The sequence below is a fragment of the Canis lupus genome, chromosome 24 (assembly GCF_011100685.1).
Source record: "Canis lupus familiaris isolate Mischka breed German Shepherd chromosome 24, alternate assembly UU_Cfam_GSD_1.0, whole genome shotgun sequence".
Classification (NCBI taxonomy): Eukaryota; Metazoa; Chordata; class Mammalia; order Carnivora; family Canidae; genus Canis; species Canis lupus.
The window spans coordinates 22,688,494-22,702,480 of NC_049245.1; the positions used below are offsets into that span (position 1 = coordinate 22,688,494).

At 51.7% G+C, this 13,987-nt stretch overlaps 1 protein-coding gene across 13 annotated transcripts in view; it reads left to right on the plus strand.

Annotated features, from left to right (window-relative positions):
* Positions 1 to 13,987, plus strand: part of EFCAB8 (EF-hand calcium binding domain 8) — a 69,906-nt gene that overhangs the window by 16,273 nt on the left and 39,646 nt on the right. For 10 of the 13 annotated variants that reach the window (XM_038571984.1, XM_038571992.1, XM_038571993.1 and 7 more), the window contains 8 exons: positions 249 to 367; positions 1,780 to 1,883; positions 4,160 to 4,295; positions 7,436 to 7,541; positions 7,763 to 7,847; positions 8,780 to 8,904; positions 11,334 to 11,407; positions 13,808 to 13,938. In XM_038571984.1, coding sequence (XP_038427912.1) covers positions 249 to 367; positions 1,780 to 1,883; positions 4,160 to 4,295; positions 7,436 to 7,541; positions 7,763 to 7,847; positions 8,780 to 8,904; positions 11,334 to 11,407; positions 13,808 to 13,938 — 880 coding nt within the window. Of the gene's footprint in view, positions 1 to 248; positions 368 to 1,779; positions 1,933 to 4,159; positions 4,296 to 7,435; positions 7,542 to 7,762; positions 7,848 to 8,779; positions 8,905 to 11,333; positions 11,408 to 13,807; positions 13,939 to 13,987 lie in introns of those variants that run through there. The other 3 variants (XM_038571995.1, XM_038571994.1, XM_038571996.1) reach the window with 3 other exon arrangements.

Consider the following 13,987-nt stretch of genomic DNA (forward strand, 5'->3'; position numbering starts at 1 on the left):
GAAATGGGATCTGATCTTTTTTTAGTATCCCCTCACCCAGCAGTGCTGTGGGGCCCACACAGTCCTCTGGCGTGAAAGGTGTGCACTGAATCAGGTGGGCTGATTGCTGAACAGATAGAGGAGATTCAAGGGACAGCAAACATTCTCTGTGTCCTCCCTCAGCACCCAGACATCCAAGGGCACCGTGGCTGCTGACAGGCCCAGTGATTTGCCATGGAGTGGATGATGTTTTTTCTTCTCTTTTGAAGCCCTGGACATGAAGACTTTCATTAAGGCCATAAAGAAGATTCTGAGCAATGCGTCAGATGAGATGCTAGAGGCGCTGTTTTTGAAGGTGGACACAGACTGTAATGGCTCCATTACCTGGGTGAGGAGGGTGCCTCTGCTGCCTCAGGTAGCTGGAGGGAGCCTGAGGGATCCAGGTGTGGCTGACCTGTAGAACATGTGGAGGGTTGAAGATGGGGAGGTGGTCAAGCCATCAGAAAGCCTCCTGTGGATTCTGGGGTGCTTGCTGGGTAGAGGGAACCTTTCTAAGACTTCTGTAAGTGGGGCTACTTGCAGCTCATTCTTCTCCTAGGGAATGGGAGGGTGTATGACAAATGTTAGTAACTTTTGCCTGAGGCCTCCCAGCACACAGGGAAGCAGCAAGGGTACCACCCACCTGCCAGGTGGCTCTCCTGCACACCAGCCCCCATTCAGTTCTGGAAGATGCCACAACCACCATAATAGACGGTTTCTGATCACTCAGCCAACAGACAGACCTGTGGCTGTTCAATCCCAAAATGTCAGGGTTCTAGAGCATTACCCCCCTCGATTCTATATGTTCTATGATGAGTAGATATACCATTTAAAAATATGAAATACAGAAGGATACAGCAAAGTGCAAAAAATTAGTCTGACGTATTGACATAGCAATGCTGACAATGATAACTAGCCTTGATGCCAAGCACTGTGCTAAGCACTTTATGTATTATTTTACTTAAACTTTGCAGGAATTGTACAGGGTGGGTGTTGGTATTTGCCTTAATTTGACAGATTGTGAAACTGAGGCATGAAGACGTTAAGAAACTTGCCCAGAGTTACAGAGCTAGTTAGCAGCTGAGCTAGTCTTCAGACCTGAGGAGTTTGCTTCAGGAAGCCTGTGTGTTAACTACTCTGTCATTCCTCCCCCCGGCTCAGGCAAACATGCTGTTTTGTTTTTTTCTTTCATTTCTCTTAATACTCTTTTTATTCTTAATAAACCTGTTTCCAGAATTCTTTGCTATCTACACAATGATCTTAATAACTCCCTCTTTCTTTATAGGTTCACGTGGTGGTCTGTTTTGGCCTTCATGAGGCATCAGTAGATTCTAGAGTTGCCGTAGTTGCCTGGCTTCTGGTCTTTCCCTGCTGTTAACTTGTTATATGAGCTGGGACAACTCATCTCTATTTTTATGGGCTCAGTCCTATTATCCATAAAATGTGGGTGAAAAAAGAGATTCAAACAAGATGCTGGATGTGGAGATGATGCAGACACGTATTTAGCATTACAGAAACGCGTTAAGGAGGGCGGTGCTGCTATGTACTTGTTGCTAGGCCCTTCACACGTCCCAGATCCCAGAACAGCTCAGTTGCTTGGCTACTCTCTTTGGCCAGCCCCAGGAAGCAGCAACCAGAGAGCCCCTTAGAAGAGGCTAGGAAAGATGAGGGAAGAACTGGAAGCCAGGCATGGGTTCCCAAAGCCCAGTGCTCTGATGGCTCAGCCAACACTTTCCTGTCTTGTGTTACTTCCCGAGGCAGCAGGAGTACGTGGATTACGTGATGCGGGAGTTACAGAGAAGGGAGAGGATGAGAACAAGCCAGTACCGCCTGCACTTCCACCTTCCCATGAGGATCATTCCCCTGTAAGGAGTGTTTCCCTGGACTGAAGGGGTGTGTACAAACAAGAACAAGGTAGGGACAGGCTCTGTAGTGAGTGCCCCTCCCTAAATCCCTGAGTCACTCCTTGTGGGGCCACCAGGGGTCTGGCACTCACTTCAGCCACTCAACCCTGTAGGCAAGCCTGAGCATTAAGGTAACCGTGTCCCCACTTTACAGACAAGGAAACAGGTTTGGAGAGGTCAAAATGAAAGTGGTGGGGTTGCCCTGTTTGACTCTCCCTGTCCCTGCAGCATATTCTGCTCCCCCTGCTTGCTTCCTCCCATTGCTGGTGCTAAGTGGGTCTGGGGGTTTCATCCAGAGTGCAGATGGCTCACATGGCAAGGAGTAAAAGCCATCACAGGAAATTGCTCCTGGAGGCTGCAGTGGGCCATAGGTCCCTCCTGGAGCATGTGGCTCTGCCTTTGCCTTGATTTCCTCCTCTCCCTGCCTGCTTGCTCCTCCTCATGGCTCTTCTCCACTGTGCCCTCTGGACCTTCATGTAGTCTCCTTTCTGTGCATGGTTCTGTCTACCCCCACCCCTCTGAACTTCCTAAGAAAAAGCAGCCCTCCAGTGGATTCTGGCCAGTGGCCCAGGCCTGTTCCCGGAGTTCCTTTCCCAGAGATCACTGGGGGTTTGCACACCTCCTGCCAGGTGCAGGCAGCTGAGGCCAGGGAGCCAGGTCCTGTGATCCAATGCTTGGTGGCCTGCAATTGTGGCCTGGTTAGGAGGGGCTGTGGCTGGGTCTGTCCTTGGGACCAGCCCCAGAGCAGGCTGTGGGGAAGACTGTAAACCTGAAGCAGTCTGCCCTGGAGCACCTGGAGATTCAGAGAGATGATATAATGAAAACCAGGAAAGGGCAACTAAAACAATTTTGGTCAATATTTAATTGAGGCCAATATATATGAAAGATGAAGGATTTTATAACCATACATTTTGACCTAAAAACTTCGCTTGACATAGCTGAGCCCTCACAGGTCTTTCTATTATTTCCTTGGAACATTTAGATTTCCAAGGGTGCTTAAAGAGCCAGAACCAAAAATGTCAAGAAGCCTGTTCCTTTCTTGTCCTTTTTATTTGTTCAACCTTCAAACCCGGAGAGCATTTCCAGCTTGGCAGAGAAAATAGCCAAATAATACTCAATTACCTTCATGAAAGGGTCATCTTAAAAGTTGGCTGCTCTTTCCTGATCCTGGGCCAAGATCATTGAACGACCCTCTCTGGGATCTGCTGCAGTCCAGCAGGTGGAGGCGCTGGCCTTCTGGGATAACACCTCCCGAGGGCTCCTCTCACTTTTCATGGCTTTTACCTTTCACCCCTCAGACCTGTGGCCCTGACTTGAGAGGTGGCAGTGGGAGAGGGGAGGGAGGGTAGAGAGAGGAGCCATGTTCAGACATACTGTCACCCTCTCTTCTGCTGAGACTGTTTCGAGGTAGAATTTCACAGTGATGTGGGTTAGCCTTCAGCCACAGGTCACACAGTGTCCACAGTGACATTTGGAAAAGGTTCTGGCTGGAGTAGGGATCGAAGTGCCTACGTTCTAGTTTATGGACAGAACTCCAGGCAAATGCTTCTCCCTGGGTCCCTGTGAAGTGAGGTAACACTACTGGCCCTGGTGGGGCCTGAAGGTGTGGGAACATCAGGTGGGGGAGCATGTGCCATGCTGTGTCCAGAAATCAAAATGGTGCTGCCAGCCAGCTTAGCCAACTTGGAGCAGGAAAGAAACCACTGGAATGCATCACTGTAGCTTGCTGGGAAGGCCACAGGAGCCGTTTCCTATGCTCAGGGCATGGCCTTGTTGATGAGGAGGCAGGTACACGGGGCTCTCTGTTGGATACATTGCCCCTTGTCCACTTTTATCTCATGCTTGCATTATACTCCCTTCTCCGAGTTGCCAGAAACTGTTATCATGAAGTTTTCAGTTGCAAGCCACCCCTCCAGTCACCACCTTCTGTAAGAAGAACTTAAAAGAAGGTTTGCAAAAGACCTCCATTCCCTGCCTCCTCTGACCCCATCCCATCACGAGGAAGTGTACTGGCTGTGTGATGGGAGAAGCCCATGGCTGTGGAACCCTATCTCATACCAGCGGCCTACTGGGGGAGCTTTCTTTCGGCCACAGCTGCTAATGGTAGAAAACTGCTTGGCAGAGTCATGCATCGTGTGCTTGCTAGTGGAGCCCCCCTTGCTTGCTTTGTCTTTCCTCCTCTGTGCTCCTCATTCCGGATTCGTTTGAATCCTTCTCTCTCCTGTCCCCTTCCTCAGGAACCATGGATGCGAGATTGTGAAGGTGCAGTTCTTAACTCAGCGGTTCAAGAAGATGGGGCACCTTCTGACTGTCACCAAGGACGGGATCTTGCAGATCTGGTCTGAATCCTTCTCGCTGCTTAACTCCTTTAGGGTGAGGGGGGCCCACCTGTGGAGCACATATGGGGTGGTCGGAGCACCTTTGCCTTTGTACCCAAATAGTGAAGGTGACCCGGATCCAAAGTGTGCTTATTCTTGGGGTTCCTGGTCTAAGCACCCCGCATGTGCAGTCACTGCTTCTGAGGCCAGGATTCTGGCTTCACTGTGGGACGGAGACCCTTACAGTTCTCTTCTGTAAGCAGGATGACATCTCAAAGTTGCATTCTACTTCGATGTCTAACAGAGACACCTTATACCCATTTTGTCCAAATAGAATGTCACTGGAGCCCTCCCTGGCCGCCAGGCTTCCCTCTCCTGGGCCCCAGGTCATCACCCACCAAGGTTTCTGGGTTAGAGATCAGTTCCCTGACCTTTCCCTGCCACAACGGCTCCATCACCAAGCACCACTGATTTGAATCCTTCCCTGGTACCGGGCAGGAAATCACAGCAGTTGTGAGTGTGGGCTCTGGAGCCCATCTTAGAACCTGACTGTGCCACCTTCCAGCTCTGTGACCTTGGATAGTTAGTATATAGCCCTCCATGCCTCAGTTTCCTCATCTATCAAATGGGGTCATGTAACCCCCTCAGGCTGTTGGGAGGATTTAATGACATAACAATGCCCATATGGCAGTCAGAGTAGGGTAAGGCTCACAGCAAGTACCAGACAAATTCAAGCTGACATCATCATTGTCTTTGTGCGGTCACTTCCTGACCAAAAGCAGTAAGTGAGAAAATGTTCAGGAAAGCTGGCTGTGTACTTAGTGTTGCCAGGCTAGTCCAGAATTGTCCAAAAAATGAAGGCACAGCTCCCCCGAGAAGGAAGGCTTACTGAGAAGGCTGCCAGCAGGAGGAAGGCTTTCATAAGCCTGTGAAACAGCAGTGTTTTGTAGATGCATTGGAGGGGGGGGTGGGGGGGTGGGGCGGGATCTGTATCCCAGGGGGCCAGACGGCTCTGGTTGGTCCCTTTTCAGTTGCCTAGGGAGACAACTCAGGTCCGTGGAGGCCCAGTGACTCTCATGGGTGGACTTGGTAGCCAGGACCAAGGCAGACTCACACCTGAGGTCCCGAGGCTAGGGTTTCTGGCATCCTCCACCCTCTTTTTCTCTGTGCATTTCTTTTGGTATTGAGGGGGCACATTATAGCCTGAACTCCTGGTTGTGGCTGCTACTCGGTCACGTTGGTGCCCCTCAGAGGCCAAGTCTGAGAGAGTTGAGGACAGAGGGAGGCTTCCTGGACGGCCCAGCATTCCTCCTTGAGGGGCTCCTTGGGCAAGTGGTTGTTGGCAGGAGCGATCTAGCAAGCACCTTCCGTGAGCACCCACTGCATGCAGATGGAAAACCCTGGAATCTGGGGGAAGAGGGGCTGGGCTTCGTTTCCCAGCTGTGCGACCTTGGACAAATCACTAGAACTCCTTGGGGCTCTGGGCTTCTCAGAGGAACATGGAGGCAGTGGCCTTACCACCCCCTCTCTTGTGTGTGGGTTAGAGGCCCATTGTCTTCACTGCACAGCCACCAGCACAGGCCTCTATGTTCTTGGTGTCTCTGAGTTGTGATGGAAAGGTCCACTTCCTGCTCCTGCCTCTGCACACCCATCTGGAGGAGCTGCCCTAAAGGTCCCCTTCCTTTCTGTGTCACACTGTACTCTTCTCTGCTTTCTTCAGTTTGGAGTCCGTGGCCTAATTTGGGGAGTAAACTACAAGTTCCTTAGCTGGCCAACCCTACCTCAGCTCTCGTCCTCTCTGACCCTGAGCCTGTTGGGCTGGCCTCCTGTTTCCTTGGCTTCCTCTTTCCCCCAAGCCCGCTACTGCTGACAGGCGTCTCTGTGTGGCCTCCCCTACCTGGAGTGCTGCTCCAATTCTGTCTGCATGGCTGTTATGTGAGCACGGAAAGGCACCTCACAACCTGGCGGGACGATTTCTTGTTCAAGCCACTTGAACCAGGCGACACCTGCAGATGGTAGACAAGATTCAGACAAAACAAAAACAAATACAATGTTATATGTCCCTTGTATCTCAATAAAACTAGGGTGGGGGAAAGATTCAGACCCACAGAGGGACAATGGAAAGTCCATTGCCCAGACCCTAATTCTATCCTGAGAGACAACTGCTATGACCAGTTTTGGGGTGCTTTCCCATGGTTAGCCTGTATGTACATCTCCCACCCCCTCTTTTAAAATATACACATGATAGTGCTGCGTTTTTTTATTTAATGATAGATCCTGGTGACTATTCTCTATGGCAGGTGCACACCTCCCTCATATGTAATGTCTGGGTGGAGATCTGTGGTGTGGATTTATATCAGCTCTCCTTTGCAGTCAGTCCATGGCCTGTTGCTATCCTAGCAGTGTGGCAGGCCCCGTCCTCACACACACTTCTTTGTGAGTATGTGTGAACACATCCATAGATATGGCTTGGAAATAGATCCTGGGATCATAAGCCATGCACATTTAAATCTTTGATGAGTGGGGCACCTAGGTGGCTTAGTTGGTTAAGCCCCTCACTTCAGCTCAGGTCATGATCTGAGGGTCCTGGAACTGAACCCTATGTTGGGGTTGGCTCCATGCCCAGAGGGGAGCCTGCTTCTCCCTCTGCAACCCCCTCCCCCACTTGTCTTCTCTCTCTCAAATAAGTAACTAAAATCTTTTAAAAAATACTTAAAATTTTTAAGTATTTAAAAATTTAAATACTGCAGCCCTGGTGGCGCAGTGGTTTGGCGCTGCCTGCAGCCTGGGGTGTGATCCTGGAGACCCAGAATCGAGTCCCACGTCGGGCTCCCTGCGTGGAACCTGCTTCTCCCTCTGCCTCTCTCTCTCTCTCTCTGTCTATGAATAAATAAATAAAATCTTAAAAAAATAAAAATAAATGTTAAAAAATACTTAAAACTTTGTCATATGGCTCTAAAAAGGGTTTGTAAGGATGAGTGTTGTTTAAGCCCATTTTACAGATGTGGAAACTGAGACTCAGGTTAGGGAACTTACCCAAGGCCCCATTGGTAGTTGGAAGGGGCGCTGGGCTCCATACCAGGTTTATGGCTGGCTCCAGGCCCTTGGGTGGCAGGAGAGGGTTCATGGGATCCTGGTGTGTTCTGCTAGCCAAGCCTCTCTGGCCCAGATCTCCTCTGCCTTTCCTCTGGCCAGCTTAACCAGATCCATCAGCCCTATAACCAGCAGATGTGGGTCACTGATATGGTGTGTCTCCATAACATGAACCTGATTGCGATTGCATCAACTGACCAGAAAATAGGTGAGTCCTTGACAGCTCCCTAGGCCTGCTCTTGGCCATTGGAGGGCACGTACTTGCACTTGGAGAGAGACCTGTCACCAAGCCAACTACGGGCATGGGTTAGAGTCCTCTGGGGGTACTGCAGCTGGGAAGCAGATGATGCATGTTGTCACCAGAGACCCCCAAGACTTGGGACATGGGCTTGGGTTCCATGCATGCCTCCCTTTCTGTCTCTTCCCCAGAGTTCTTTGATATTACCAACCATAATTGTGCCCGGGCCTTCACCTTCATTGATCTGGACAGCTGTGTCCTGACCATGGACTATTGGTGAGTCTCAGGGGAGATTGGTACAGTCTTGGCAGCCACATCACCCAGCAGCGTTGGGACTCCCAGAAAGACTCTTTGGAAACAGCCCAGGAAGGGTTCCCACCCAGTGTGCCTATGTCCTCTTTACCAAACTGACTCTCCTAGGAGGTCACTTGGTCATTGGTCCCTCTCTCTCCCATGACCTGACCAAGTCAGCCATCAAATCCTGGCAGAAACTTGTCCCTCTAGGGCCAAGGACTCTGGGAATAGCACATCCATCGGTAAGGGTGAGTTGATAATGAGCATCTGGAAGACCAGGGTTTCATTTGTTTTGGTTTTATTTACTTATTTATTTTTAAAAATATTTTATTTATTTATTCATGAGAGGCAGAGAGAGAGGCAGAGACATAGGCAAAGGGAGAAGCAGGCTCCCCATGGGGAGCCCTATGCAGGACTCAATCCTAGGATCCCCAGGTCATGACCTGAGCCGAAGGCAGAGCTCAACCACTGAGCCACCAGCTGCTCCCATTTGTTTTGGCTTATTTATTTTTTAATTTTTTAAAAGATTTTATTTATTCATAGACACAGAGAGAGAGAGACAGAGACAGAGACACAGGCAGAGGGAGAAGCAGGCTCCATGCAGGGAGCCTGACGTGGGACTCTATCCAGGGTCTCCAGGATCACACCCTGGGCTGCAGGCGGCGCTAAACCGCTGTGCCACCGGGGCTGCCCATGTTTTGGTTTAAAAAAAATTCATGATTGCTTTTGGACCTGGTTCCCCGATGATCTGGATCAGGGTGTTTAGGCCCATGTTTGTCAGCTGGTGAGGGCAAGGCTGGAAAGTTGTGCGGGAACTGCTCTGGCTCCCGGGTGGAGGAAGGTTGTTGGAGACTGGGAGCGTGGAGGGTTGTAGCTGGTGCACCCAAGCTGGCCTCTGTCTCCCCTTCCCTCAGGTCCGACTATCACAGAGGTGTATTCTGCTACGGGGACACCAAAGGCAATGTCATTGTCTTCACCTCTGACAATGTGACCCACGGGCTGTTCAACCCTCGAATCCTTCCCAGGACCTCCAAATGGGGTAGCTAAGATGCTGGGGAACTGGGGGAGGGGGAGGAGATGGCTCTGGGCCCAGGAGCACTTCTTTCTCCTGTCTCTCAGTGCAGGAGCCCCTGGCCTCTTCAGAAGCCCAGGCAGCAGTTTACCCATATGCTCAGCTTAGAGTGGCCTGGGGGACAGGGGGTGGTAAGGTTACAGAGGAGCCAGAGGGGGCTCAGGAAAAAGGCAAGCTCTCTGAAGGTGAGAGGTGACATGGTTGAGGGTGAGGGTGAGGAGGGGAGAAGCTTCAGGGCCCACTCCATTCCAGCAAGAAAGAATTTGTGCCAGCTGTGTGATCCTGGGGAAGTCGCTCACCCACTCTGGGTCTTGGGATGACAGCACTATCTATCTCCATGGTGGTGAGGAGGGTTCTGCTCTCCTTGTGGGGAGGGGGCACTGCCTTTGTGCGCGTGGGTGGGAGTGCTCCGTGAGGCCCAAGGGAGAGGCTGGTTCAACGTGGATATAAACATGCATAAGCACAGTGACATTTCTGGAACACTTGTGTGCTGAGTGCTTTGGGCACATCACCCCCACCCATGGCCAGGAGGGAGCTGCTGCTGTTACAGCCCATTAAGAGGAGAGGAAGGGTACTTTAGGAGGTGAAGCACTTGCATAGGCCCCACAGGGTAAGCCGCCTGATGAAGCAGGCAGTCTGCCCCAGAGTCTGAACCTTAGCTCCTCGCTGGGCTGTACCCCAGGGTACTGTTCGGGGCTGCTCTGCCAAGGGCACTAGATCCCAGCTCTGGGGCCTGGGGCTCTCGGGGCCTTGGCTGAGCTGGACCGCATCTAGAACCGAGACTTTGGTGTATACTGTCAGGTCTCTAGGTTGCATCACATCCATCTCGAGGAGGCCCTGGGCTACCAGGGGACCCAGCCCATGGGGACACTGACTCCCCTTCTATCCAGGACGCCAGAGCAGCCCCTTTGACTTCCAGTCAGAGTTTCTGAGCAGGACACTCTCCAGGGGTTCCCAGGCCTTGGTGATACCTCCTGCCAAGCTTGACAGGGCAACATTCCCCCCGACTGGCTGGATGGAATATGGATCCAGCCCCGGACACAGCAGTGGGCTGGCACCCGGTACATTCCTGCCTCATCAGCCTCTGCCCCTGGTGCTTGCCCTGACCCAACCAGGTTGGCTGCCTGGCTGTGGTCATGCTGCACCGCCCTGGGAATTGGCATGGGAGGTGGTGGTGGTCTTGGAGCTGAGTGTTAGACAGGAGATTGGAGCAGGTACAAAGGAAGCTGGAGTGTAGGATGGGAGTCCTTCCATGCCACATGCTGCCTGAAGGCTGCTATACACACCAAGGGGGCCATCAGTGTGCTGACTTAGGAGGAGCTGGACAGACCAGCTCTGTGTGACCTGAAGCCAGTTGCTTAACCTCTCTGTACCTCAGTTCCCTTATTAAACAAGGATGAGCATCCTCAATTCATGGCTTTTCTATAAGGTGGAAGGAGAGCCTGCAGGGTAAGGCATGCAGTAAGGACACAGTGACTACCTCCTCTGACCTCCCGGGGCTCAACCAGCCTCATGGGAGAAGCAGACAGGCAAACCTGCCTGCAGGCAGCCCGGCTAAGCTTCCTCCCTCCTGCACCCACAGAGCCTGCCCCACTTCAGCAACATTCCACCCCTTGGGGCTTCCTTTCCAAGCTTCTTCCTGCCCCTACAAGGTGGGGCTGGTGAGTTTGCAGCAGTGAAATGCTTGTCACAAGCCCCCAGGCCCCTGTTTCTTTATTCCATTTTACCTGGGAGTTTCTAAGACTTGAGCCCAGACTGTCTCAGTCCTGATCAACCTCTTTAAGCCCGCTCTGCAGGTTGACCTATACTTGTCCCTGTCACTGCTGGCTCTGTCCATTTCAACCCTTCCCGCTTGCACCGGGGGCCTTTCCTTGGAGGATCCTGGGCCTGTCCGTTGGCCATGAGTGGTTTCTTAGGTGCTTAGGGCGGTTGTTCCAGGCATGCTTGCTGGATGCTTCTCTTGGAACGTGTCTTTGCTGGACAAGGTGGGGCGTATGTTTTGAAGTGTGATAGTAAACTTCCAGATGATCCTTTTGAGAACAAATAGAGCCTAGGGTCTCAGTTTGTTCTCCACTCTAGTAGAGTTGGAGCTCCTTAAATGAGAATCAACTTGTGTAGATCACAGTACACAGGGGAGAGTGAGGAGCCCGAGATATGGGACCAGCTTTGTGCACACTGGCAGAGGAGCTCTGGGCAGCAGTGCTTATCTGCCTGGGTCTGTGTTCTGGGTGTCAAGTTCCCCCCACTCAACCCACCAGAACACGGTGAAGCTTGAACGAGCATTTGAATGGAAAAGACTTTTGAGACATACAGGAGCTGCAAACCAACTCAAGGTGTCCTCTGGGGTTTTGCTGCCAGGCAAAGGCAGGGTGGACCTTGGTCTTCTCTCCTATCAGATCACTGGACCAAAGTTTCTACACGGAAGCTTCTAAATGAGAAGTCTCCTTTGTACAGGAGTTATTGGCTAAAGGTAAGTTGTATCTTTGCTTGGCCCCTTACCATGGTAGTTATGTGGACATACACACACCCTTCAAAAATCAATACAGAAAAAGGATTTGCCCCCTGGGTTCAGTCTTAGGACATGGGGCTTGGTCACTGTGAGGGAGGGAGGCAGCTGTTGGATCCTGTGGCTCTCTCTGCAGAGAACATAGATATCCTTGGCATGGCTTGTCTCTCTCCCCACCTCGGTTGCTCCAGCCTGGTCCTGGCAGACTCCACCTCTCTGTTTCCTGGATAGCTGCAGTGGGTTGTCCCTTGTGGCTGGTTCTGCACTTCCCTTTTCCATGCAGTGCTTCTCTCCCTCCATTCAGCAGCCAGAGGAATCATGAGCTAGAACCAGCCTTGTTACTCCTTTGCTCAACCGCACCCTCCACCCCTCACCACTGCCGCCCCAGTAGCTTCTCATTGTGTTCAAACAGGATCTCCAGTGCTTACTGTGACCATCAGGATGTGAAGTGATCCGACCCCTGGCCTGTTGCCCATTTTGCTTCTTCGTATTTGCACCACCGCAGAATGCAAGTGACCTTGCTGGTCTCTCTGAACACGCCAAGCCTTTCCCACCTCAAGGCCTTGTTACAGTCTATCCTTCAGCTGCTGTGCTCTTCTCTGGGTCCCTGCACCCCCCTTTCTCTGCTTCCTCCGGGGCCCTCAGCAGCCAGCCTGGACCAGGCCTGTGTCCCTCCACGCAGCAGCGCTTCTAGGATTCTGACACCAATACCCAAGTGCTTTTCCCATACCACCATGCAGTTCTTGGACTTCAGCTGGGTGACCTCCAATTCAGCTCAGTTCTGACACTGTCTACCTGGAGATAGCATCAGAGCCTACAGGTTGAGGGGTGTCCCACAAGACTGCCCTTCTGCCTCGCAGGCCAGTCACACGTTCAGGATGTCACCTGGGCTTCTGACCCATTGGTCATAGATCAGAGGTTTGCATGAGCCTCTCTTTGGGTTTGATTAACTTGGTAGAGTGGCTCACAGAACTCAGGGAAATGTTTTACTCACGAGATCGCTGGTTTATTATAAAAGGAAACAACTCAGAACAGCCAGATGGAAGAGATGTGTAGGGCAAGGTATGGGGAAGGGGGGACAGAGCTTCCCTGCCCTCTCTGGGTACAGGGCTCGCCCCTCCACATGTTCACCAGCCTGAGGCTCTCTGCACTCTGTCCTTTTGGGTTTTTAGGAGTGGCATTACATAGGAACGGCTGATTAAATCATTGTCCATTGGCAGTCAATTCAATGTCTAGCTCCTCTTCTCTCCCGGGTCAGGAGGGTGGGACTGAAAGGTCGAACCCTCCAATCTCATGGTCGGTTCCCCTGGCAACCAGTCCTCATCCTCAGGGACTTTCCAAAAGTCACCTCATTAATGTCAACTCAGGTGTGGTCAAAAGAGTTTGTTATGAATATTAAGATACCTTTGTCTCATCACTAGGAAATTTCAAGGGTTTTAGGAGCTCTGTGCCAGAAATGGGCATGAAGACCAAATATATATATATTCCTTACTGTAAATCACACTATCACAGCTTACCAACCTCCCAACTTTGTATCGTCCACCTATTGCTTCCTTGTCCGGTCACCCTCATGGGAGTGGCAGCTCCTAAGGACGGGCACTTAGGGTCTCCCTGGGACCCTCTCGGGTACAGAAGCATAGAAGCTGGCACATATTGTATGAGTACCTTCTTTTCCATCTTCTGTAGGAATCTCATCTTGGGCTTGGTTTTCCACCCCAGGTACATGTCCCATGTTCTGTTAGGTGCCCTGGATTCGGTGTCTTCACTGTGATAGACCCTCGGTGAGGCAGTGCATGCAAAATCTAGCTCAGTGCCTAACAACCTCCTCCACGCTTGTCTTGAAAAGGAGACTCCCTGGATTGGGAGGCCAAGCACAGGGCTAAACCGCAGAGCCGGAGCTAGAGAATTGAGAGCCTATGCAGTCAGGCCACCTCCTTTATTGCTGGGCCTCAGCCTTTTGTTGCTCAAGTTGTACCAGAACACATTCACACATCAGGTCCTGAAGCACAGTGGGCAGCAGTGGGCAGGGAAGCACCTGCTCCCCCATGGTGGGGCTCCCTGTGGATAAGAGGGACTGTGGCCCTGACTGACTCCAATCCATCCTTTCTCCTGTGTGGGATGGGGTGACAGGCAGTGATGTCACATGGGCCTGACCTTGCCTGTCCTCTAACTTATAAACAAGAGTTCACATGCTAGCAGACTTGGCGCTTTTCACCTATCTCACTGACAAGTGATGGGTCAGGACTGGGCTGGGACCGGGAGTGGGGGGGCATGTCGCTGTGTTAGAACTGTGATCACTAGAGAGCATTAGACATGCTGACCTCCTGGCCTTGCCAGCCTCTACCGCTGCCACTCTCTTTCTAGGCTCTCCATCCCAACTGGTGCCAACAGGTCAAGTTCATTCCTCAGCTGAACACAGTGGCCTCCTGTTCGGCCATTGAGAAGTCCTCTCTGGTGCTAATAGCATTGCCATCTAAAGCCCCAGAGAGCCCCAAGTAAGGAGCACCTCTCTCTGGGCTGGAGTTGGGAGGGGGAGCATTTAGG